At 30.6% G+C, this 24,335-nt stretch overlaps 1 protein-coding gene across 1 annotated transcript; it reads left to right on the top strand.

Annotated features, from left to right (window-relative positions):
- On the top strand, positions 1-17,472 carry LOC125069261 (arf-GAP with dual PH domain-containing protein 1-like). The gene is made up of 7 exons (XM_047678692.1): positions 1-186; positions 8,107-8,332; positions 9,842-10,015; positions 12,698-12,874; positions 13,480-13,715; positions 15,981-16,175; positions 17,267-17,472. The coding sequence occupies exons 1-7, from the start codon at positions 105-107 to the stop codon at positions 17,329-17,331; spliced, it is 1,155 nt and encodes a 384-aa protein (XP_047534648.1). The 5' UTR covers positions 1-104; the 3' UTR covers positions 17,332-17,472.
- The last annotated feature ends 6,863 nt before the right edge of the window (positions 17,473-24,335 follow it).

The following is a 24,335-nucleotide window of genomic DNA, read 5'->3' as shown; positions in this document are numbered from 1 at the left end:
CTCCCTCGCGCAGTAGCGGAGAACGCGTTCGAGGCGTGCGTTCGACTTTCGGGCGGCGACGTACGCTAAGCGTGTGTCTTCATTATTGATGCAAAAGTTCCACGATGGTAGATCATAACCAAAAATTATTACAGGAGTTGTTAAAGAAACCCGGGAATAATGTGTGTGCCGATTGTGGAAGCCAGGGTATGTTACAGTGTTTTATTAGTGATTTACTTACCTTGTAAAGCGTGGTATTTCCATGGGGTGGTGAATAGGCGGGGGGGCGTAAGTGCGTCCATGCTCGGGAGTTCAGTGACCTCGACGTAAAATGCATTCAATGAAAACAAATCATCGACATTGAGAGCAATAACAATGATCGATGATCAAACAAGCGAACATGTCGTAAGTAGGTAATTTAAGCGTATAAGGTTTGATCCGTCTGTAGAGCCTATATAAGTTCGTGCTAATTGAAAATTAATTTTGTGCGACCAAACCCTTGGCCACGATGTGCTTATGTTTTGTTTATAGTAAGAGGGCAAACAATATTTCATATCCAGAATGCACTATTCCCTTTTCCGTAAACACAAAATGGTATTGTGTTAAGCTGAAAAACCATGAGGCAAATATATTAAGGAAGGATGAAACGATTTTCATATAAATAATCCAATTATCCTTAAGATTTTGTCAACTTTATAGCGAACATGAGGTTCTGTCATAAATAGAGTCAGTTAAATATTTACCAAATTAAATAGAAATATCTTTCAAAGTCTTCGTAATTTGTGTTAAAACAAATAATGCTAAATATACCAAAAAAAATCATAAACTGAAAACGATTCAAAGCTTTTTATTGTTTGTTTGCCCTCTTGCTGAGCGTACCTGCTTTCTTTCTGGTAGTTCTCGGGTTATATTCCGTTTAGATTGCAATTAGCAAGTAAAAACGTTTAAAATATGCCAAATACGAAGAATTAATTATTATTAATAGTATTTAAAATTATTATCAATTGAGTTTGTCTAAATTAAAATTTTTAAATAGATTTTAATTTATGTATAAGTAAGTATTTATGTATATTTCGATTTAATATATTCTTTCATAAGTTTATTCTTAAATGTTTTATTTATTTTATAATTAATTCAGCGCATCGTTTTAAGATAAAAGAAAAACGATTTACCGACGTAAATATTTTTCTAAATAGACTACCAATTCTAATAATTGCATTCCGACTTTATACCATTTTAAATCAAAAAACCTTGACATTTATGAGTGTTTAAATTACAAGTAATAGCAATAAAATTAAATATATCTTTAAATAAGGCATTATACACGGCTAATGGCTATAAATAAACATCCCTAGTCTGTCGAGCGTTTGGCAATACAGGGTTTTTGGCAAAACATAACAGAGTTATTAATCTTAATAGTTAATATGATAACATCGTAACATTTTGTTTAAATAATATATATACATACATTAAAATTTAAACACATTATTTATTTTATTACTTTGACTAAACATTTAACAAATCTGTTATATATTATTTTCTGTTACTTTCATTATGCTTTAGACCAGGTAAATGTCAAGTAAAGTGACCGTAAATAGTCTATTAGAATAAAAATACAGCAAATAACAGTAACAGAACGGTTATTGGTGCCAAAATATTATGGGTTTTCCTCATGCGGGTGACTCATCGCACTGGAGGAGGGAGGGAGGTTATGCCAGACCCATGCTACTTTCATATGAGTCACAGTAGAAAAAGTTGTTTGTATTATGGTGCTCTGTTACAGTACATTAGGCGTAATGATTTGTCTGAATAAAATTAAAAAAGAACTAGACTAATGTTGACCACAAATATAAGCTTTTAAATACGGCTGCAGATAAAATATAAATAATGAAAATGGAATGAACGAAAGTTTGATTCAAACGATATTTACTTTCTATTGAATATGATTTTTTCTCATTACTCATCTAAAGTTTGCTATTCATTACAATGACACTGTGTTCTGAATATTTTTTGTTGGCTACGAAATTTATTATTGAAGTAGAGAAGGACTCTCAAATAATACGAGTACTTCAGCGTTATCATCCTTGACAGTTCTGGCCTTGTATACTTTCACTTGTTTAAAATTTAATATGGCATTGTACGTGAATGAATTAGTACTATATAATAGATATGTTTTAGGTACGTTTAGTTTTAGTTTGGTCTTGTTTAATAAATGTGTGATATAGATGTATGAAAGAAACTCAATTTTTTATTTACTTTGTGATAGTTACTTTAATGGTAATCTTTAAAATAATATAATAAACTTCGGAAGTGCTATAGATTTTTTTTTTAAAATAAAACCTTTTTGATGCAGATGTTACAATTAAATGATGCACGATTAAATCAGTTTTGATAGATTTTTGCGTAAATTAATTTGAAATTGAACAAAAATAGGAAACGTTTGGCGACTTTTTTTTTAATTAAGCATACAAGCTTCAAAAACTTTTTCGTACCCAGTCAAATTCTTTTCAAAATTTAGCCCTTAATTGGAGTATATGATTTATCTGGTATATGCCTTTTTCTATTGTTTACAATACAATTAATAGCAAAGTGAAAACTAATTAAAATCAAGATTTAAATTCACACTATTATATTATTATTCGTTGACAAATTATTACTTTTATCTTTCTATTTTATTTTGGTATTCGTGCAGATCCGGCGTTTGTGGTTTGTTCGATAATACTCGTAATTAATAAATGTTACAATATTAAACCAATATGCTACCAACAATAAAAAATAAATAATGTTCGATATATTGCATTATTATCGGCAACTTAGCTAATGCCACGCTTTGCAATGCCTGATTTAACTTTTGGTACTACTTATTAGTATTATTAGATAATCGGTTTTATTCGAAATAGATTGCATTCGTGATTCGGCAACAACTGTGCAAATATTGAACTCAATCGGATGAATTGTTTAGTAGCGTATACGACACAAACAAACATTAATTTACATAATATATTATAAAATCCAAATCTAATTACAACACAGAGTCATTGTAATAATAATCTAATAATTACGTAATTAGCTTTCAATAAATTTTGATAAGGATAACATAGAGCCCAGACGGCCAAGTGGCTAGATCACGTGAATTATGCGAAAGATTCGACAATCTAAACCGACGTTTAAACACGGAAAAACTCTATTGAGTTTACTTGTCCTTAAACTTTGTTTTTAAGACGTCATCCAGTGTCAGTTTTTTAGGAAAACATCGTGAGGCAAATCTGCATTTTTCTTGCATATGTGTGTAAACTTTTCAAGAAAAAAGGACTTTGTCCAAAAGTGTTTTTCATTAAGGATTCGATAATTATTGTGACGGAAGAGTCGAGTTAGTTACATTATTAGAATACTGGTATTGTTATAATAACGTTGATATATTTACGTTTTATGACAAATTGCTTTATATTTAATTAAAGTTCATTAACCTTACATAATCACATGTTAAAACAAAAAAAAAGACGGTCTTTAACCTTATTTAATCATTTACATTTGGTAATAGCTTAAAATAATAATTAAAAGTTCGGTTACGGTTCGTTTGTAAAAAATTAGTTTGATAATATGTATAATGTACATTCAATTCATAATTCACATTTTATTTGGTGTTTCTGAGTAGGAATTTTTATTAGCTACACTGTATTGTAACGATTTGTATATTATAAAATAAATAAAACTCAATATTTATAACAAGATATATGTAGAGGTTTAAATGAAAACATTTGAACGATAATAAATAAAATATATATGCATCGTTGGTTTAATGGTCCAGCTTATAAGATTGCAGACATCAACCCCGTATTCGGTCATTAATAATTTTAATGGTTTTTCTAGGCACTACGTTTAGGAAATTGGTATTATAATCCTGTGCCTGAGTAAGAAAGAAGACGCTCTTTTAGTCATATTAAAATTCCATTGGACTATGAGAGTGATGGCATAGAAGGACCCACAGTTGTGTTCTAGATATATTATCGCTTACTCTATCGAATTAAATTAACATTATAAAAAAAAATAGGTAAAAGTATCTTTATACTATATTATAAACTATTATTAATTAGTTTATAGTATAAACTAATTGCCACCCATAGGCATAAAAAGTAGCATATGTCCGTCCTTGGAGTTCAACTTTCCTTCATAATTTCATCCTTTCATGTAAATAATTTCATCAAATTCGGTTCAGTGGTTTCAACGTAAAAGAAGAACAGACAGAGTTACTTTCGCATTTATAATATTAGTATTATAAAATATTTTATTTAAAAAAACTCTACTTTTTCTACTATTATGTAGATAATACTATTTTATTAGTATTAGTATTAGTATATAGACTTTTTTTCGGTATTATTTGTTATCTACTTTTTTAGGTATTATTATTTTTAAAGATCACTTAAATACAATGAAGAGATCGTTGCGATAGAGCGAAATGATATAAAAAATATAACTAAACTAGTAATTGTTAACTAAATCGTAAAACACGTCTCACTAGGATATACAAAAATCCCAATTAGTTTGTTTACACGTTTATTTTGGAGAAATGCTACAAAATTTAATATGTCAACGGAAAAACATAAAAGATTACACATCTTACGTAATAATTCTGGAAATACTGGATTTCTGAAGGATCGTTAAACATATAACATTGAATGTGATCGAAACAGTTTCTGATGTATTTATAATTTAATTTATTTAACTAGATCTAGGCAATCGTAACATATTATGTTACACAGTATCTTTAGATTACACAACAAACGACAGTCGCTCAGTCAATAAGTTGTTAGTACTTATTCAACACATATTCTCTTTGATCTGACTAATGAATATTTATTATTAAAATGTTGAATCATAAAAACCTAGTAACTAGTAAGCTTTCGTGGTTACGTGTTCCAAATGAATATCAAATATTAACTTAATATCAAAATACACAACAAGAACCTTAATTGAATTTACTAAACGCACCGGAATGTCACTAATATAAGTGTGCTTGATAATGTTGTGTTTTTTTTTTTTATAAATTCTATGTATTGACATTTATTATAAGCCTCTTTATGCCTAAGCAATGTCAAAGTTCTTATAATAATAACCGGTTATGGTCATTATTATTATATTTCCGCAGCTCCTTGCATTATAACGATACTTAATATATTCAAGACAGCATACATTTGAAAATGACGCAGTCATTTATATAAATAAAAATAATATAAAGTATTAATCCCAAAATTGACCCACGAAGTACTCCCGATGTTCCAATAATAACAATACGGATACGTAGGTGGATTTGCATTACCCTTCATTACAATTTTTTGTGGTCCTTTCGAGATAAAAATTTAAATTAATTTCCCTTGCTATGAGTAAATTTCTTTAACAAAATCGAGTGATGAAATGTGTGACTTTTGTCAAACGGCAAGCCAGTTCTATCAAAAGAAAGTTACTGCATCGATCGATAAACTAAACATTCAATTCTTATTTAAAAGCACTGGTTTTTATTAAACAGTTAAAAAATGGATGAATCAAAGATTTTAGAAAAACTATACAGTATTTACAATATATATGTGTAGTGTAATTTTATAATATGACCGTAGTAGGTTCCAATTTGTTTCTTTAATGGTCTTGTTTGCTGATTTCAATGTACCTGAAAACTTTCCAGATTTCAAAGAAACATCATTTGTAAAAGAAAGTGGCGTTATCAAATATTTTGGTTTATTTTCATAAGGGTCGATTTATTTCGTTATGATCGAAACCTTTTTTATCGTGTGACTTTAAGATAACTTAATGTTAGTCATTACAGCATAACCGGTTATACGAATGAATATGTTATGTTTCGTAGAAAATATCTAACAAATACTGAGCGAAATTACATTTTATATTTAATTTATTTTGTCATCACACCTTGTAATTAATGATTGTGGTTTTCTTAATGTAGGTAACATTAGGAAAAACAAAACCATTTTACTGAAGAAATATTGCCAGACGTAGTGTAAAATAAATAGTAACTTGAATTTTCTCAAAATAATGAAGATATACGCAAAATAAATTCTACTAATTCTTTAAATCGGCCGCATACGTCCTACATATATTTATCGTTAAGTTAAAAACGTTACAGAATCATTATTATACGTTTATTTGTGTTTAATCGATTTTTTTTTTAACAGTGTTTACTCTTTTTGTACAAAACCACATGAATACCGGTTTTTATTATCTTTCGTTCAATGTTTTTTTTTTCACGATTTTGTAAATAAATTCTGTATTTATAATTATTTATACTTGAATTTTTACCAAAATATTACGGTTAAACTTTTAAAATGTTAATTTAAAAAGTAATAATTCGTCCTAAACAAAAAATGTCATCCCCATAATGAAATCAAATATCAAAACTGTTTCATATTGTTTTTTTCTCATCAAAACCAGTTTAAAATCACACGAGAAGATTCACCTACAACTGTATGATCAAAACATAGCGTGTTATTTACGACTGGAGAGAGGCCACTCTTGTCTGTGTGCGTGCGCGTGACGTCGTGTCGGTGTGCCCTAGTAAACATATAATACTGTGGTGGTGTTGCAAAACTCTATTATGTCTAGAACTAAATCAGTCTGAAGACTAACAGGACTCCTAAACGAAACATTGCGGGAGTTTCTATTTCGAGTCGACCCTCGCGACGAACATTTTTAATCGCGCAGTCACACGTCACTAATCACTTCATTCATAGGTAAGGTATGTCTAAACACACACAAACATGCCTGTAGACGGATGTGGTTTGCGTTCATTTTTTATTGATTTGTTATTTGCGAAGCTATTGCAAGTATTATCGGGGTTTTAGCTTTTATTTCTTATATTGACGTCATGAAATGTGTTATTGTAGATATGACTATCGCGGCTAGAGATAAAGCGAGCCCTTTACTCTCACTAAAGAACATCCTAAACTATATAAAGGCAAGGTAATACAGTTGACAAAAACTGTTCAATGATATGAATAATAAAATTTGATATGTATTCGAATAAGGTTTATTGTCTAATCGCACGTGCTAACCGCGTAGGTATGTTTGGTACCAGACGGTATTTGGTGTAATTTCGAATGTACAAATATGTGTAGTATAATGTTGTTTGGAACGATAATTACTTGGTATTGAGTTGATTGCGATTAGATGTCGAGTGTCTGATAATGTTGCAAATCAACGTAAGTGCCGTCGTAAACAAATACACATATGTGCATTCCTTTCGGTTTCTTAAGTATAAATACTGCAAACATTTATAGTATTATTGTTAAGATAGTTTAATATTACAAGTGGCAGATGTTCGGTACCTAATGTCCTTTTCTGCACGCCTAATAACGTACGTTCATGACCATCGGTTGAGCAGTTAATACAGGGAAATGTAAAAAAAAAAATTGTCTATAATGAAATATTTAAAACAATTTCTAGTCTAGTATAATCTAGTTAGTAGTTTTATAGAAATATATAGTCAATATAATTGATTTACATGAGTAAGGAAAGAAATCTTAGGGTAGAGCTGAATAGTCGCATTATTTTTAATATATAAAATAAGTAAAATATTTTTAAACAATCTAATATTAGGTACTTACCCCGGGGAGACTAAATAAATATGCAGTGTGTGTATAAACACTTGATCTTTGTATTTATTATGAGACGACAACAAGGAAAACTTTATATGTAGACTTAATATTCTAGACGTTTTCCCAAAAGATACGCACAAAAAATATTCGAAAAGAAATAAATAGTATGACTTTAGTTTATTTGACTTTTATATAAGCGTGTATCACGTCGGTATAGTGGTTTGCCATAAGAAATACGTCGAGGTCCTGGACTCAAATCCCAATATTTTATTTGGTTATAATATAATATTAAATTGGTTTTCGCGGAACGTAAAGATGACATTAATGCGTAAAATGAAAAAGAAGATATTGTTTAAAGATTGTTTACGACTCTAAGAGTATATCATAGCTCGAAGTGTAATTATTAAGACAATCAGATATTATCAAAAACCTTATCTATTGATGGAACATCGAACATCTCTGTGATCTTTTGTTTCAAAACATACTCTATATACATTTAAGTAACAGAGAACACATTTATTTCCAGGGCCGGACTGGGCTTCTTATAACCTGGGTATATTTATATGCATGCGATGTGCAAGTATTCACCGCGGCATGGGAGCGCATATCAGCAAAGTAAAACATCTAGATTTAGATCGCTGGGAGGACTCACAAGTACAGCGAATGAAAGAAGTTGGTAACGTCGCGGCAAAGAACAAATACGAGGAGCGCGTACCGCCATGCTATCGGCGACCGACGAAGAACGACCCACAGTGAGTATTATTTTTTTCATGACTTCAAGTCCTTGCTATAACCTATACATGTATTCCATGCTAGTATATATAACTTAGTTTGTCTCTTGTTTTTTTACTCTGTATACATTACAGAGTCTCGAAGGTTGATTAGAACAATGACATTGCTTAGTATTGTTGTGTTCCGGTTACAAGGGTGAGTGAGCCAGTGTAATTACAGGCACGAGAGACGTTACATCTTAGTTCCCAAGGTTGGCGGTGTATTGGCGATGTAGGGAATGATTCATAATTCTTAAAGCGCCAATAACTATGGGCGTTGGTGATCACTTTTAATCGGGTGCCCGCCCTTGCTTCTCCTCCTACCTATAATAAAAATAGTAAAAAATACATTGCAAATTGACAGGAAATAAATATTTGTCTACAGAAAGCCATAAAAATACTTAAAAGTGAGGCTTAAGAGTTTATGTTTTGATACTTCAATAAAACTTCTAACAAAAGAAAATTATGTGAATTAGTCTGTCCACAATATTATCAATACATCAGGTAAACATAATTTAATTCGAAACAATGCTATCAATCTTAGTCAAGTTATTGGAGTCTAATGAAATATTTACAAACATTCGTACATATATACAAACACACAAGCAAACCCCCTTACTAAAACAATGAAATGAATTCTTCGGACATCGAGGAAAAGGTAGAGATCTATAAAAATTTATCATTTTAAAAATAGAATAGAATACAAGTCCTCCTAAATGGGAAATACAAGACAAATGTGTTCCGGTTAGAAGGGTGAGTGAGCCAGTGTAATCACAGGCACAAGGGACATAACATCTTAGTTCCCAAGGTTGGTGGCGCATAGGTGATGTAAGGAATGGTTAATATTTCTTACAGCGCCTTTGTCTATGGGCGGTGGTGACCACTTACCATCAGGTGGCCCATATGCTCGTCCGCCAACCAATGCCATAAAAAAAAACAAATGGAGAAAATAATAATAATCAAAATAAGTACGATAACGTACGAGTCATTTTATATTGTTATATAGAATTGAATCGGCAAGGAATAAATATTATATCAAAACTTGACCTACATGTGTTATCTCGACATTATCAACTATCCCATAGAATACGATGACTACAACGTACGAAAGTAACTCATAATTTTGATATGTAGCGTCACAAGACTCGTATAAAAGTTTTCATATAAATTTTAATGAAAAAATATATATACTCCGACCAGTTTTTACTTTCATTAACCGCATTAACTTTAATGTTTATTTAATTAATATTTTTATCAATTAATTTACATAAACATTATATTTTACTTAAAAAAATAAAAGCTATTGCATATTTTTGAATTACATTATTTTAATGTTACAACATTTTATTGAACTTATTTCATAAATGATTACGGTTATCGCTTGCTAATGTGAAAACCCTATTCTCTAAATCGAGGTCAATATTTAAACAACATGTCCATATCCTCAATGACCTTTAAATATGCACTAGTTAATACGTATATTTTTTTCAGAGTTTTGATCGAACAATGGATACGCGCTAAGTACGAAAGAGAGGAATTTTGTCATCCAGAACGTCAGAGTTACCTCTCTGGTACCATGGTCGGATTCCTCATGAAGAGAGGCAAAGAGGACAGTCGCTATCAGCTGAGAAAGTTTGTTCTCAACGAAAACGAGGACACATTGAAGTAAGTCGTTCGATTTTGCGAAGTTTGCTGTTGATTCTACAACATATTATAAAGGTTTCAAATTGTTTAATTCATTTCGGTTATACGACCGATTACCAAATGTAGAATCAACGCGCAATTCATTCTGTTCCATCGTTATTAACATGCATGATCTTTATATCATTGTCATTTCGTTTTTATGTTTATTCACTAAACATGAAACTGTAATAGGTGTTCTACATCAGCTATTGCATTATTGTGAAATTTGTCTTAATCAAAACGCTTTTCATTGACATACATTTTGTCTAACACGCGATATAGGTAGTTTAGTTAACGACATAGCGATAAACGATTATTTATATAGCGTAAACCGCGTCTACAATATAATTTCGCAAAGTGATGAAATAGCCAAGCAAACTGTGAGCAGTTGTTATTTAATCTGTACTCTTGCCAACAAACGAATGTTGTTTACCAAATTCTCTCAATGATAAGAAAGATTAAGGTGTAAAGTCCGTCTTACACGGTCGTCTGCACAATTAAGCTTACATTGTATTTAATTATAGTCTCTTAAAAATGTTGTGAATTTTTATGATAATGATAAATTGCATTTCGGAACGTAACGACGTTGTAGATTTAATTAAATAAAAACACGTGGTTAAATGTCGCCTATGACGTATTCTTTACCAAAACTTCCACACCTCTAGGCTGCTACGTCAAGAGCCCAGTACAAATATTGACTGCCGACGTAATATTAAACTCTTCGGAATGTTTGTGATGACTTTACATTACGATTTACACGCATATCTCAATTTTATCAGCTAACATACTCGGTGTAGCTACTACCTACTCGTTCGTATGTTGTGTAATTTCGAAGACTTTCTCGTGAATTACGAATCGTATTAATATTTCATTGCGACAGTTACTGAGGTTAATCACCACGGTGAAAAGTATTGGTCACGTTTCGCGCCGTTATTCGGAATTTCACTATTAAATTTTATGAATGTTATGCCGTTTTGTTGACGAATCGTTAAAGGCAATATAAATACAAACGTCACGATACCTACGCCTACACGTGAAAACACTTAATAGACGTAAATTTTATGACATATTCATAATATATTTTTTATGTTAAATCCCAATAGGACATTTGTTATTTTTTAGCAAATCATATTTTATTTCTTTTTAAATGACCTTCATGTAATTTAACCTAGAAAATTTGATACTTAGAACATATTTATAACTATGAGTAATTTAAGTAGAGTTTTTTTTTGCTCATATGGATACTTATTTTAGTATTGAATTAGCATAGTAAATAATACTGTTTTTAATAATTTACGTAAGAATATATCGTTTAATGTTATTTTTAAAGCAAGGCCAAGTCGAATCTATTTAAAATATTGGTTTTTATTGTTGTTGTTAACAACGATGTAAAAAAAAAACTTTGAAATGATCTTAGCTAATAATTTTAAAATTGAAAAGGAGAGGATTACATAAAGGACATATAATGTTTCTGTAAAAACAAGAAATATTCCCAAAAAACATTTAAATAATATTTTTCAAACAATAAACTTTAATATAATACCGACATAAAATTATTAACAGGATATAATGTTGTCATTATTCGCGGCGTTAATTAGCAAAGTTCATAAAAACAACGTCAAACGTTAAACAAACAACGTAAATAATGATGCGAAATCGTCGTGAACATGTAAAAAAAGAACGTAATAAAAGTTTAATATTGAGATCTGTGTTAAGATTAATAGATTCTCTTAACTCGGAATGGTTCTTAGGTACCAACACGCTTCCGACGGCTGTAGCCGTGCTTCGGGTTGTCTCGGTCGGATTTTCGATCATCTCCGACTCAAAAACTTGGGTCGTTTGAGGTAAGAAGCGAGTACTAAAAATTATAAGCACAATTTTAGGTAGGATGTATACATAAGCTTATAGAAAATTCGATCGAAATAAAGGTCGATTATAGTATCCGCGTTTATATATAATACATAACATTAAATTAGAATTATCACTGATTCAATATTCACCTCATCATTGGTTGGTCTTCTAAATAACACGAACAGGATGCTTCCATAAATAAAGCATGCAAAATTATGTCTTATTGATTATAAGATCATTGTCGACTTTGCCTTGTACGTGCTAATCATTTTATCATCACGCTTCCAAAATTGTATGGCTTCAGTCTATAACGAAATATTCGTAATATTTAAGAAAGAGTTAACGATATGCTATCTTCATAATGGGATTATAATTTATAAATCAACCGATTCAGTGAGGATCTTTTACTGAATCAGTTCAAACACTCATTCGAGACTGACATTATTTGACAGTTATGGTTCAACATTTAGTTTATTTTTTTTTCATAATGCGAATGATAACTTTGCGTTATATTTTCTAATTGTTATGTACAAACCGCACCGATATTAATTAATATTTTCTAATAAAAAAAATCGGATCTATTTTATAACGTAAACCCTTTAAAAGTAACCCTTTAAACCCTTTAAAAACGGGAGATTTTATTTAAACATAAAAAAATTATATATAGATAATAATTCCATTAATCCTTATTGTCACTGATAACATATAATAATTAGTACCACATCATCTATTAATAACATTTCTTCAATATATATACACATGTATTATATAATATATTTAGTAATAAAATTAACTATACTTATATCCACATAGGTACCACGTCAAGGAGAACAAGGAACCAAAGGGAGTGTTAAAATTATCTGAGCTAAACGTATCTTTCGCCCCCTCTAAGATTGGCCACATGAACTCTATGCAGCTGACTTTCCTGAAGGATGGCTCAACGAGGCATATTTACGTGTACCACGAGGACCCGGAAGTCATCAACTGCTGGTAATATATACAAATATAATTTTTCTATACAGCACCGTATAGGCTATCAAACGTCATTTAACGACCGGTTCGGAATGCAGATTCTACCGAAAAGAACCGGCTAGAAATAATATAGAGATCAATATTTATAGTACACAGACGTAGTCATCGTAGCAACACCTACATTTTACTTCGATATATACTAATGTTATTAAATTGATATAATATACTATTTTATAAATATACATTCAAAGTAAGAACGATTGCATTTCCAGATTTACAGCAGATAGTTGTTTTAAAATAAATGTAATTATTAGTAATTTCATTTTATTGTTGAATCTTGTCAGTTTCCGCACTACATTGTAAAAAAATGTCATAACATTTATTTGACGCTTATAGCAAAAAAAAAAAGAAATAATACAGGTTATAAGTAGGCTGACATACTTAAAACGATAATATATATAAAACAATTTAATAATTTAAGAAAAAAATAGCGTTGTTCGTTTGTCTCCGTACCGTTGTAATGTTTAATTAAAGAAGCGTATAGGATACATATATAAATATATACATATAATAGGATTTTGGTTCTTCTTGTTCTGTTCTAAGTATTTCCTTTTATATTTTAGGTACACAGCTATACGTTGCGCCAAATTACACCTACTGCAAGTAGCGTTTCCATCGACCCCTCAATCCGACCTCATTCTCCGTCTGCCCAAAGACTTCGCACGCGAAGGCTGGCTTTGGAAAACGGGGCCACGGCCGTCTGACGTGCACAGGCGGCGCTGGTTCACGCTCGACACCAGGAAGTTGATGTACCACGACGAACCGCTGGACGCTTATCCTAAGGGCGAAATATTTATTGGTGAGTACATGACCCACTTTACTTTGAAGAATATAAAAAATATAAGGATATGTTGTTACTGACACTATTACATAAGGTACTATTAAAGTATTAGGCTCACCCACCTCACCTACACACATCTACCCTTGCAGACATTTCCCTTTGTAAAAGTGCCAAGGTGACTCAGATAACCATAAGAAAGACCGCACAAAAATAAATATATTTAAAAAGCAAACCTATGGCTAAATACAAAACATGAACCAAATCGTTAGTCTTTTCCGAGATCACGCTATATATACTTACCTGTCTCGTATTACATTGCGTTTCAAACGTTTTTTTTTATTTATATATACATGTCACCATATGTCACCGCAAAATCGTTAGATTATCTCGCGAGATTGTAAACTGTCGAAAGATTGTGAATGGTGATTCGACTTAACTCAACGTGTATTCCGTATATTATTGGTTATAGGTATAAATATATATAACCTTATTTATATTAATATAGGTATATCCTGAGTGAACGAAAAAATTACAAACAGAGCATCGACATTGGTTTCGAACTAAAAGATAGTCAAAACGAAAAGGTTAAAAAAAATAAGTACAATTTTATGCGTTAAAAATAGGTACTTATTTAAATTGTCGTTACCAGGAAAAGAAACATTTGAAAAACACTTAGGATAAAATTCTAGGAAGTAATTATAATGGTAATCTGAAGAGCTCCACTTGAAACAATTACGTTTATATCTTGTAAGATATATCTTAGTCGTAGTCGTATTCGTTCTGAGAAGTTTCTTCAGAATGTCTTTATTTTCGAAGTTAGAGGGATTGTAAATCAGAAATTAGCACTTGAAATATTGCATGATGCTTTCAGCTAAGGTCACTTCCATTGGACCATTTCTACAAAATTATATAGTAAACTGGCTAGAACAACTAAGTATTATCTCAAATAAAAAAAATAGTACTTGTTTGGTTTACTTTTTTATGATAGAGATATGCAACCGGACAAATTGGCTAACTGATGGTAAGTGATCACCATCGCCCATAGACATAAATAGACAATATTGCTGTAAAAAACCATTAAACAATCCTTACATTGCCACCAACATTGAGACCTAAGACATTATGTCCCTTGAACCGGTAGTTACACTGACTCACTTACATTTCATTTACATTATCTGTTAAATGGGTGGTACCTAACCAGACGAACACAGCCAACCAAGTCTAACCAAGATCGACGCAAAAGTTATACAATTGCTCAACTCTACCAATTAGAAGAGCATCCAAATCCAAACATTAGACCAGACTTTGCAATAACTTGACCCCAAATGTGGTCGTAGCTTTATAATCGATGCTGCGGTTGATAATTTTTGCAACGCTTCGTCGCACATTATTCCATGTCTTCAAGAGTCACGGTCATCGGACTCGGGACAAGTAAACAACAATCTGACGTACAATGACGTGTTACCGACGTAGAATGTTCTGTAAATGACTGTAATCTCCATGTTGTATTACGTACGGAACATTTACTAACACAGTTCAAACAATAACCTACGCAGTTTATTACCTTCATAAAGTAAACGATTAGAAACTTGAAAACACATAAAAATATATTATAGATATCGGTGGAGCTGGTTTTATGATAAAATCGTATTGGAATTACATTTCATTCAAAAATAGCTTTTAGTGCAATTATTATAAAGCAATTGCCTTGGAATTCTTTGGATATTGGCATAGCATAATAAAATAAAATAGCTTTTTAAACAATCAGCCAAGTTTTGATTCTCAGGTAGTCCAGTGGATAGAACGCTCGAACCTTAATTGAAGATTGCGGGTTCGAAACCTGAAAAAAATATCTTTTACTTTAATGTAAAGGGAAAGTTTAAATGAATATCCATTTCGGATATTTTTTTCTGATTACTGTATTTTTTATTGTCAAAAAGTTATACAGTTTGTAAATTTTTATCCTGATTGCAGTACGTTCAATGTTTAGCCTACTGATGTTTAATTACGATATTTTTCTTCAAGAACATTGACCTTTAGTAGTAAATGACAGGGTCCAAATCCGGGAAACCTGTTATATTATTAATTATATGTATATAAGATATATGTATAATGAAAATAAGAGACGTCACTTTTTCTACCACTATAGTATTATTATCTTTCGGTTTAAGGGCTGAAAGAGCCCGACACAAGAGAACAATGAACTAATTCTTAAGGGCTGGCTAGTTTGCCGAACTATTATTATATAATAAAAATAATTATCTAATAATTTTCATATTCCAGGCCACGAATCCAACGGTTACCAAATCAAAGTTTCAAACACGGGTAACGGCTGCAAGGAGGCGCGGTTCCCGTTCCACCTCGTGACGCCCGAGCGGACGTTCTGTCTCGCCGCGACCACGCACGAGGACAGAGCCGGCTGGCTAGCGGTCATACAGCAAGCGCTGAAGAGACCACTCACACCGCAAGACTCCACGAGTAAGTATTGAAAACGAAGCTGCAGGTCTTGAAGTTCTGGGTTCGAAGCACGTGTTAGGCAAATAAAATTTATGGGGGTTTTCGTTAAAAAAATCAGCAACCTGAAGATAAAATTTTGACAGCGTTACGCTCCCGAACCTTCAAGTCAATACACACCCAGAGAGACTTGCACAAATATTACTATTTTGTTCGTTATAGGAAGGTAGACTTGAAAACGGATGCAAACCCAGAAGGGTTTGCACTATTAAGTATTTGATGTTGTTTAGTATTAAAAATATTCTCAAAGAGTACCTGTTAATGTGAATTATTAAACAAAGCTCTGTCTTCTGCTTTCGAATGTCAAAGCAATGGTGACAGAATAGAGAATAGTGTTTAACTAAACAGCTATAAATCAACGTTTATGAGTAAGGCCAATAATGCTTAAGTCTAGATAACAAAATTATTATAAGCTATAAAATTAAAGTTATTATATAAATTTGTAACAAAAAACTCATCAGCTTTGTTTGATAATAATCACTCGCAGTAATAAGTATCAGTAGCATACATAAAATCCTAGATGCCAAGCATGTGAACCAAAAACTGCGGCTTGAAACCCGGGCAAGCACCTCTGAAATTTAACGTGCTTAATTTGTGTTAATAATTCATCCCGTGCCCAGGAAGTCCTCGTAAAACAACTCGAAATTTAATCACATGATTGTCCTAAATATGATTCCACTGGACAGCATTGACCGAACATTAGCATTACATTAGCAGCCTGTAAATTTCCCACTGCTGGGCTAAGGCCTCCTCTCCCTTCGAGGAGAATGTTTGGCAGAATTTCGTTGAAATTAGACACATGCATCCTCACGATGTTTTCCTTCACCGCCGAGCAGGAGATTAATTATAAACACAACTTACAAGCACATGAAAATTCAGTGGAAAAATTCACTGAAAACGTTTCCCCCCCCCCCCCCAACCCCAACTGTAGACATTGACAGGCTAACTATAAGTTAATGCATAAACCGTTTATATAAAACTCTTCAACCAATACAAAAAACGGCCCTATAGTTTAATCACTACTGTATCACTATGCTACGTGTTTCTTTTTTCAGTCGAAGCGACCCTCGTCCGGAAACGCACGACGTCAAATTCGATCAGCATATTCTCAGGGAGGTAGTTTAATTTTATAAACATATTTTATAGAACTATACCACATAGAAAGTATTCTCTAAGAAATTAAACCGTATTCATCTCGCTTAAAAATATTTAAACGTATTTCCAGTGCAAAACTAATTAATTATTATAAATATATTAATTTCACTTCACACCACATGTATTTTAAGAAATATTTTATTTGTAAATAATTTTATTTCGTGATTTAATTGAATTATTTAATACCGATGATTATTTTTATCGTATGACTTTTCTTTTGTTTTAGTCAAAATAGTTTTTATTATTGTAAATAAATTAATTATTTTATTGAGAATAATTTATAAAATTAACAGTGAAGGGACTGAATCTGTTATTTATGTTATTATTAATTGTGATTAGTTCGTTAAGATATTTTTTTTTTTCACAAATAAAATACAATGAAATTTTTTAATATGTTTACAGGCTACGCACAAAATATCATCTTTTAAACGTGTGTATAGATATTTATGTTTAATTTTCTTCTACGTCTTACTTCTCGGTCGGTTGCATGTTGAGAATAATTTCGCAATTGCGAATGTAAAACAGGATGTAGGGAGTAGCATGCTTCAATTTACTATAATGTGAATTACGTTATGACTTCTGTAGAGTTGCGTCGTTACTAAAATGAGCATTAAAAACTTTTGTTACACACATCGGTTGTAAAAGTTACTGTAATAACATCCAGGTAACAATAAAATTAATACGCTATTGAGAAATACAATATATACAAATTTAGTAACAGACTCTGCAAATGCACCGTAAGATTCGTTTATCTTCTTATGTAAATAAAGCGTTAAATTAATTTCATAGTGATCTTTAATCTTCTGTAATGATACATTTAAATCACACTTTAGAATCCTAATAATTATTACTAGTGGTCGGTATTTGATACAATCATATTGTCAATAGCGTGTATCCCGAGTATGAGAGTTACTAAAATAAATATACATATGTAAGCATGCTATTTATTCGTATTTCCTGCTTAGAATATTTATGATCACTCCACGTTATCACAAAAAGTTATTAAAAATAACATATTGCTCTCTCGTTCATATGAAAAAGACATTTTACAGGGAATTCGTGTAAAAAATTTAATCGTACATATTATAGTAGAACAAAATTACAATAAACATCGTATATAATGCTTTAGTGTCGTAAGCAATATAATTGTAGACATAAGTAAGTTAAGACTAATTTGTAATCGTATTCGATAGATTTTGTACCATTGTAGATCCATGAATATATTACGTAGACAAATTTACTTCAGTAGAAATTGTGTCTTCTCAGTCACACGTATTGAAACAGCTAGCGTTTGAGCAGGATGGCAATAACAGTACTCACGCTCTAGAACTTTTATCTGTCATACGACTAAGTTAAAATTGTATGATGTTAAAGTGACGGAAATCGATTTTGACTCGTAGGATTTATCTCTAACGCAGTATCACAAAATACTGGTGAAATACACGTCTACGAAATTGAAATCTTCTCGGTCACTCGTATTGAAACGGTTAGCGTATGAGCAAGACAGCAATAACAGTATTCATCTGTCATAATCATAATGAGTTTATGCTGTGTGTTGTTAAATTGACGTAAACTGTTTCTGGCTGATGGGATTTATCTTTAACGTAGTATCATATTTTAATGGAATAAAAATATAAAAACAATTTAGTAAATTCAATAACAACAGTAATGTACCAATTCGATACTCGATATCGACGACCGATATTAAATATCGGGGGTTTTCGTATATAGCTTAATTATTTGCTTTGTTTATTTAAAATGATGAAGCAAATGTTAGTAGACAAAATTATTATTTAACCATTAATTTGAAAGGAAGGTTTGATGTTAATGAAAACGTATTTTTCTAGCATGATATAATATAGCCAATCCTAGAAGGAGTAGAGACAAACAAACAACTTTGACATTGAATTGACGCGATATCATTGGTCGAAAAGTTAAATAATCTATGATATTCATTACGTATACGAAGGCGGGAAAGTTGTCTTAACTTTAAAAGCAAAATTCAAATGGATATTAGTATTTAAGTGAAATAGTGTTGTGTTATAAATAAATATATATTAATGAAAAAAAGTTTGTAGTGCATAATATCGCTGAGCTATTAGAAAATCTCGTGGAATCAAAACTAAGGTTTATCTTTACTCCTTCTTCGTTTGGAATAGCGTTATAGTGAAATAATATAAAATATAACCAACTATATCAGTAGTAGTTAAAATGTATTATTATAATGAAATAAAATAATCGATCGTTTGATGCAAATAGTTATGTATTTAATACGTAATACACATAAGCAATTAGGAACGCAATAATTTAGCGTACAATTAGTAGGGTTTAGCGATGTAGTATTTTCACCATCAATTGCAATAGTTGAAAATATACAACAAGGTCACACCTTTGCACCTAGTTTTAAGGTGTATATTGTTTAAATAGTGTGTTCAGGCATTTAAACTATAATAGTTATGATGGAATACAGAAATACACATATGAACCCACCCAACACATAACACTTCTCTTTTGGGCAGTTATATTAATATGTTTGTAATTACGATTGTATTCTTTATTTTCCGTATAATATTCTTTACTCCATACACTTACGAAAGAAAAAATTTAGTTATTGATATTTTTTCTTCAAACCGTACCAGTATCGATATGACGTCATCTACGCTGGGTGCACAGATTATGACCGGGTTGTATATGGAATTCTATATAACAGTTAATTTAATATCACGAAATTTTTATATTCTTATTTATTTATTATTTATTGCTAGAGTAAGATATTCAATATAAATTAAGTTTTATATATTGATTTTATAGCTAATATCGGGTTAATCGTAATTTAAGAGATTAATGTCTACTCATTTAAAAACTTTACGTACAATCAATTTGTTTCTTAAAAAAGATGATGAAATCTTATTTAAATTTATCTTTCTTTCTGTCATCACTAATTTGATAATCGAAGGAAAAAAGAACAGTTTTGTTTGACTATGGTTTAACTAAATAACCCCGTTTACATTACAACATCTATGAAATTTTATCAATTAGTCGTTGAACATCGACATTATTAAGTTGAACTTTATAGTTCAATTGCAAAATTTTCCTACTTAACAATTTCGAATCAATTAATTTGATATTCTTATTTTTGATCATTAAATTATTTCTGTTTAATCTGTTCTCCTTTATAACGACATTTGCCGTGAAATCAATTATTATTTTATTACTTTACAATTCTGACATCTGTTTCTTCTTTTTTTTTATTATAATTTGACCTAAATCTATTAGTGATATTTACGACTAGAACGAATGATTTTATTTACTTGAATAGATTGTATTAAAAGCTAGGAGACTACCAAAAAGGTAGAATAATATTTTAATATTAATGTATTCTTTGAAGAGGAATGGTAATGTGTGTGAAAATGATGAATTAAATTCGTCGATGCTAAGAATATTGTATGAATTGCTGATACAATCTGAACAAAATCTTTTTTCAATGTCTACAAAGTCTCTGTGTTGCCACCGCAAATACAGAGATTAAATGTTTTATCATAAGCGTGTTGTTTTCAAATATATTTTTATTAACGCATTCACGACATTTCACATGAAATTAAATGTAATTAATTCAAGTAACTAAATTAAAATATTAAATGTAAAGAAAACTGCATGATTTTTGTAATAAAAATAAGTTTAATACAATTTTGTGTTCGCCATGTTCATTTTACGCTTCAGCACAGAATACATATTATACAAATACAAAACGATATCAGTGCCTAATATTTATTTTAAAATTCATACATAGTTTTGTTGATTACTTCAGTATTGTTACTAAAGTAATCAACAACAATTCTATAACAAAATATTTTGTTCATGGAAACAGTTGTAATTTAAGTATATAACAAATATATTCTAATAATCATTATTAAAATAGAGAAAAATGAATCAAAATCAAAGGGTTTTGTTTGAAAATTAGGAATTTATAAGATATTTTTTTCTGTAAAATTTTCATTATTGAACGCCTGAGTAGCAATGCTTATAAATCGTATATAATCCAATGTAAAAGATACACCCTGTAGTTTCTCATATAATTATATCTTATTTTAAACCTTACATTGTATTGTACTGCCACTATAATTACCCATAAATAAATAAGTGTATAAGATAAAAATATCACCTTCGCTTTACTTAGTCTTGTAGTATAATTATTTAAACAAATTTTACCAAAACGTTGCCTCGCTTAAGTTACATTATTATTTTTTGTAAATAATTTAAAACATTTTAGTGTGCTCTGGCATAATACATACATGTAATTGAATATTTATAAGATTAATAAACATTTTCACCGGCTAATGTTCTGTTTTATTTTAACATTTTCCAAAATGTATTAAGATAAAATAAGCATAGGTACCTACTATGTTATGTATGAAGCATTTGATATGTTTGCGTACACTATTTATTTTTAGTTTTATGAACCCAAAATCACCTTTAATTGCACATTTATCACGGCGGTTTTCTGTTGTTGAAAATGCTAGAAGTTCCATTGGCTAAAACATTTTTTTAATTTTTCTACGTGATACAAAAATAAATACAAGCATTATTATTTAAATATCCACTAACAAAAGTAGTTCAATTAAGTATCCGATTTCATTTTATATCTTTTTTAATAAAGACAAAATTCGTGTTTATATAAATTTTATTCATCTGTAAACGTCGTACACAGGGAAGCTTTGCAGTCCTTTTTTTCAATAGTACATGTCGGCGATTTAATGGGTCACCTGGTGGTAAGTGGTTACCACCGACACCACTGTAAGAAATATTTACCATCGCCAATGCGCCACCAATCTTGAGTGCAAAGATGTTATATCCCTTGTGTCTGCAGTTACATTGGCTCACTCACCCTTTAAACCGAATTACTATATAATATTGCTGTTTGGGGGTAGAATGGTTCGATGAGTAAGTGGTACCTACCCAGATGGACTCGCACAAAGTCCACACGCTTCCCATTCTTTCATACTTATACATTCAAGGACATTTTAAAGACTTAACGTTATACCCGAGTTTCTTAATCTCAATTTATGATAACTTAAAAAACCACCCAATATGTATTACAACAGAAGATATATATTACTAACTAAACCCGCGGCATCGCCCGTGTGGAATTCAGTTTGTGGAAATCCTTCAAGAACTTAGAAACAAACCCCCATCTGCAGACTTACCCACTTAAGGGAGTAGCCTAAAGACAGATCCTTGGGGTCCAAGCTTGCTTCATACCAATTTTCATGAAAATTCGTTAACTGATGTAGCCGTAAAAGCATAACATTGCAGACAGACAGTTACTTTCGCCTTCATAATATTAGTGTAATTTTTGTAAATATTTTACTATAATAAATTCAAAGTTAATTCCACGGTTTGAGGGAGTATTTTATATAAAGCGTTAATATCAATATTTTTTTTGTCACTAAATCATCTAAATTTAATATTTTAACTTGATCTAGGATTGGCTAAGCTTTTTATAATAAATTAAGACGTGACAGACGAAGGAACAAACACATGCGATTCCATACATCCCATGAAAAAACGTATGGATAAGCTTATATAAGACATAAATGTTATTAAACGTTTAACTTCTTCTTTTTTCTAAACTATAAAATCATTCATCTGCATATTACCATATATTAAAACAATTATTAAAAAAATCTATCAATTAGATTAGAAAGTTCTAAAGCATATAAGGAATGAAATTATAATAAATAATCAGTTTTTTGTTTTTTTTTTTTTGTTTACATTAGTAATTAATAGTTTATTCATATTATATACCAGTAATTATATATGTCTACTTGAATAAAATATTCATTTATTAATCGAATTATGACCCAAGTTACGATTGCATTATCTGTTGTAAAAGTACAGGTATTTATGGCGGACATTTGCAATAAGTTACATTTGACAAACGAATTCACAAATTGATAAAATAGCGTCTCAGCGTGACTTATTAATAAATAATTAAAGTACATAAACTAAATTGTGGAAAGGAATTTTCTTACACAATGAATGTGCTTAAACATCTTAATGGATGTGGATATTTTTTGCGGAAGACGTTGTTTGTTTTGTCAGGTTCCGTAGTGTCGAGGGAGCGTTAAGGTATTCGGTTACCACTTACAACGTCACTTTCATCTTAGATCAAACGTCGGCTGACGGTTTAGACAGAGTTCGTAAACTCATATCGAATGACATGAAATTACAGCTTGTTATAATTTGCTTGCAATTTTATTTAATGGCTAGTTTTGCCTCGTAGTTTTCAACGGGGTAATAATTACAAATATATACGAGTGTGTATCTGTTTTATAGAAAATTTACTTAATATTTACTAGCAAGTTAATAAAATAAATAATTATTCAAAGTTCCTGAGATTAGCTAGACAAAAAAAAATACATTTATATAATTTATTTTAATGAAAACATGGGATTTTTTTTTGAAATATGATAACTTTTTGTAATTCGCAATATTTATGCGTCATCTGTACATTATATAATAACCAACTAGATGCACAGATAAATTATTGCTAAAATACTCTAAAAACATGGCGTTAAAATAATGTGCTCATAAATTTTTTAATGATATTGTAATGATTTCTTGACTTTGTATTTTTGAAACATTAATTTAATAATTACCAAATATCAGTTAAAATAATGTTAAAAAAAATTTTGATGGTAATAAGATCTACTTCTTCAATAACTAGACTGATATAAGACAAGATTATTCCAATTGGTACCTACGTTTAACAGATGTACTGTTTGATCAATAAAATCATAGGGTAAAATAATTGATTTCCTCTAAACGTAACATTGCGAGATGAAAAATAAAAAATAAAGTATTAAGAAGATATAGACAAGAAGTGATAGTAATTTAATAGGTAAATACTTTACGTAAAGTACAAAATAATTCGTACATAAATATAATTCATCAAAATTCATAATAATA

This window comes from Vanessa atalanta, chromosome 15 (assembly GCF_905147765.1).
Source record: "Vanessa atalanta chromosome 15, ilVanAtal1.2, whole genome shotgun sequence".
NCBI lineage: Eukaryota > Metazoa > Arthropoda > Insecta > Lepidoptera > Nymphalidae > Vanessa > Vanessa atalanta.
This window is presented reverse-complemented; position numbering and strand designations above follow the sequence as displayed.

Excerpts from the sequence above, each read along its gene's own strand:
- LOC125069261 (XM_047678692.1), top strand. The coding sequence starts at position 105 with ATGGTAGATCATAACCAAAAATTATTACAGGAGTTGTTAAAGAAACCC. Across the intron at positions 187-8,106 it reads TGCCGATTGTGGAAGCCAGG|GGCCGGACTGGGCTTCTTAT; the intron begins GTATGTTACAGT and ends ATTTATTTCCAG. Across the intron at positions 10,016-12,697 it reads GAAAACGAGGACACATTGAA|GTACCACGTCAAGGAGAACA; the intron begins GTAAGTCGTTCG and ends ATATCCACATAG.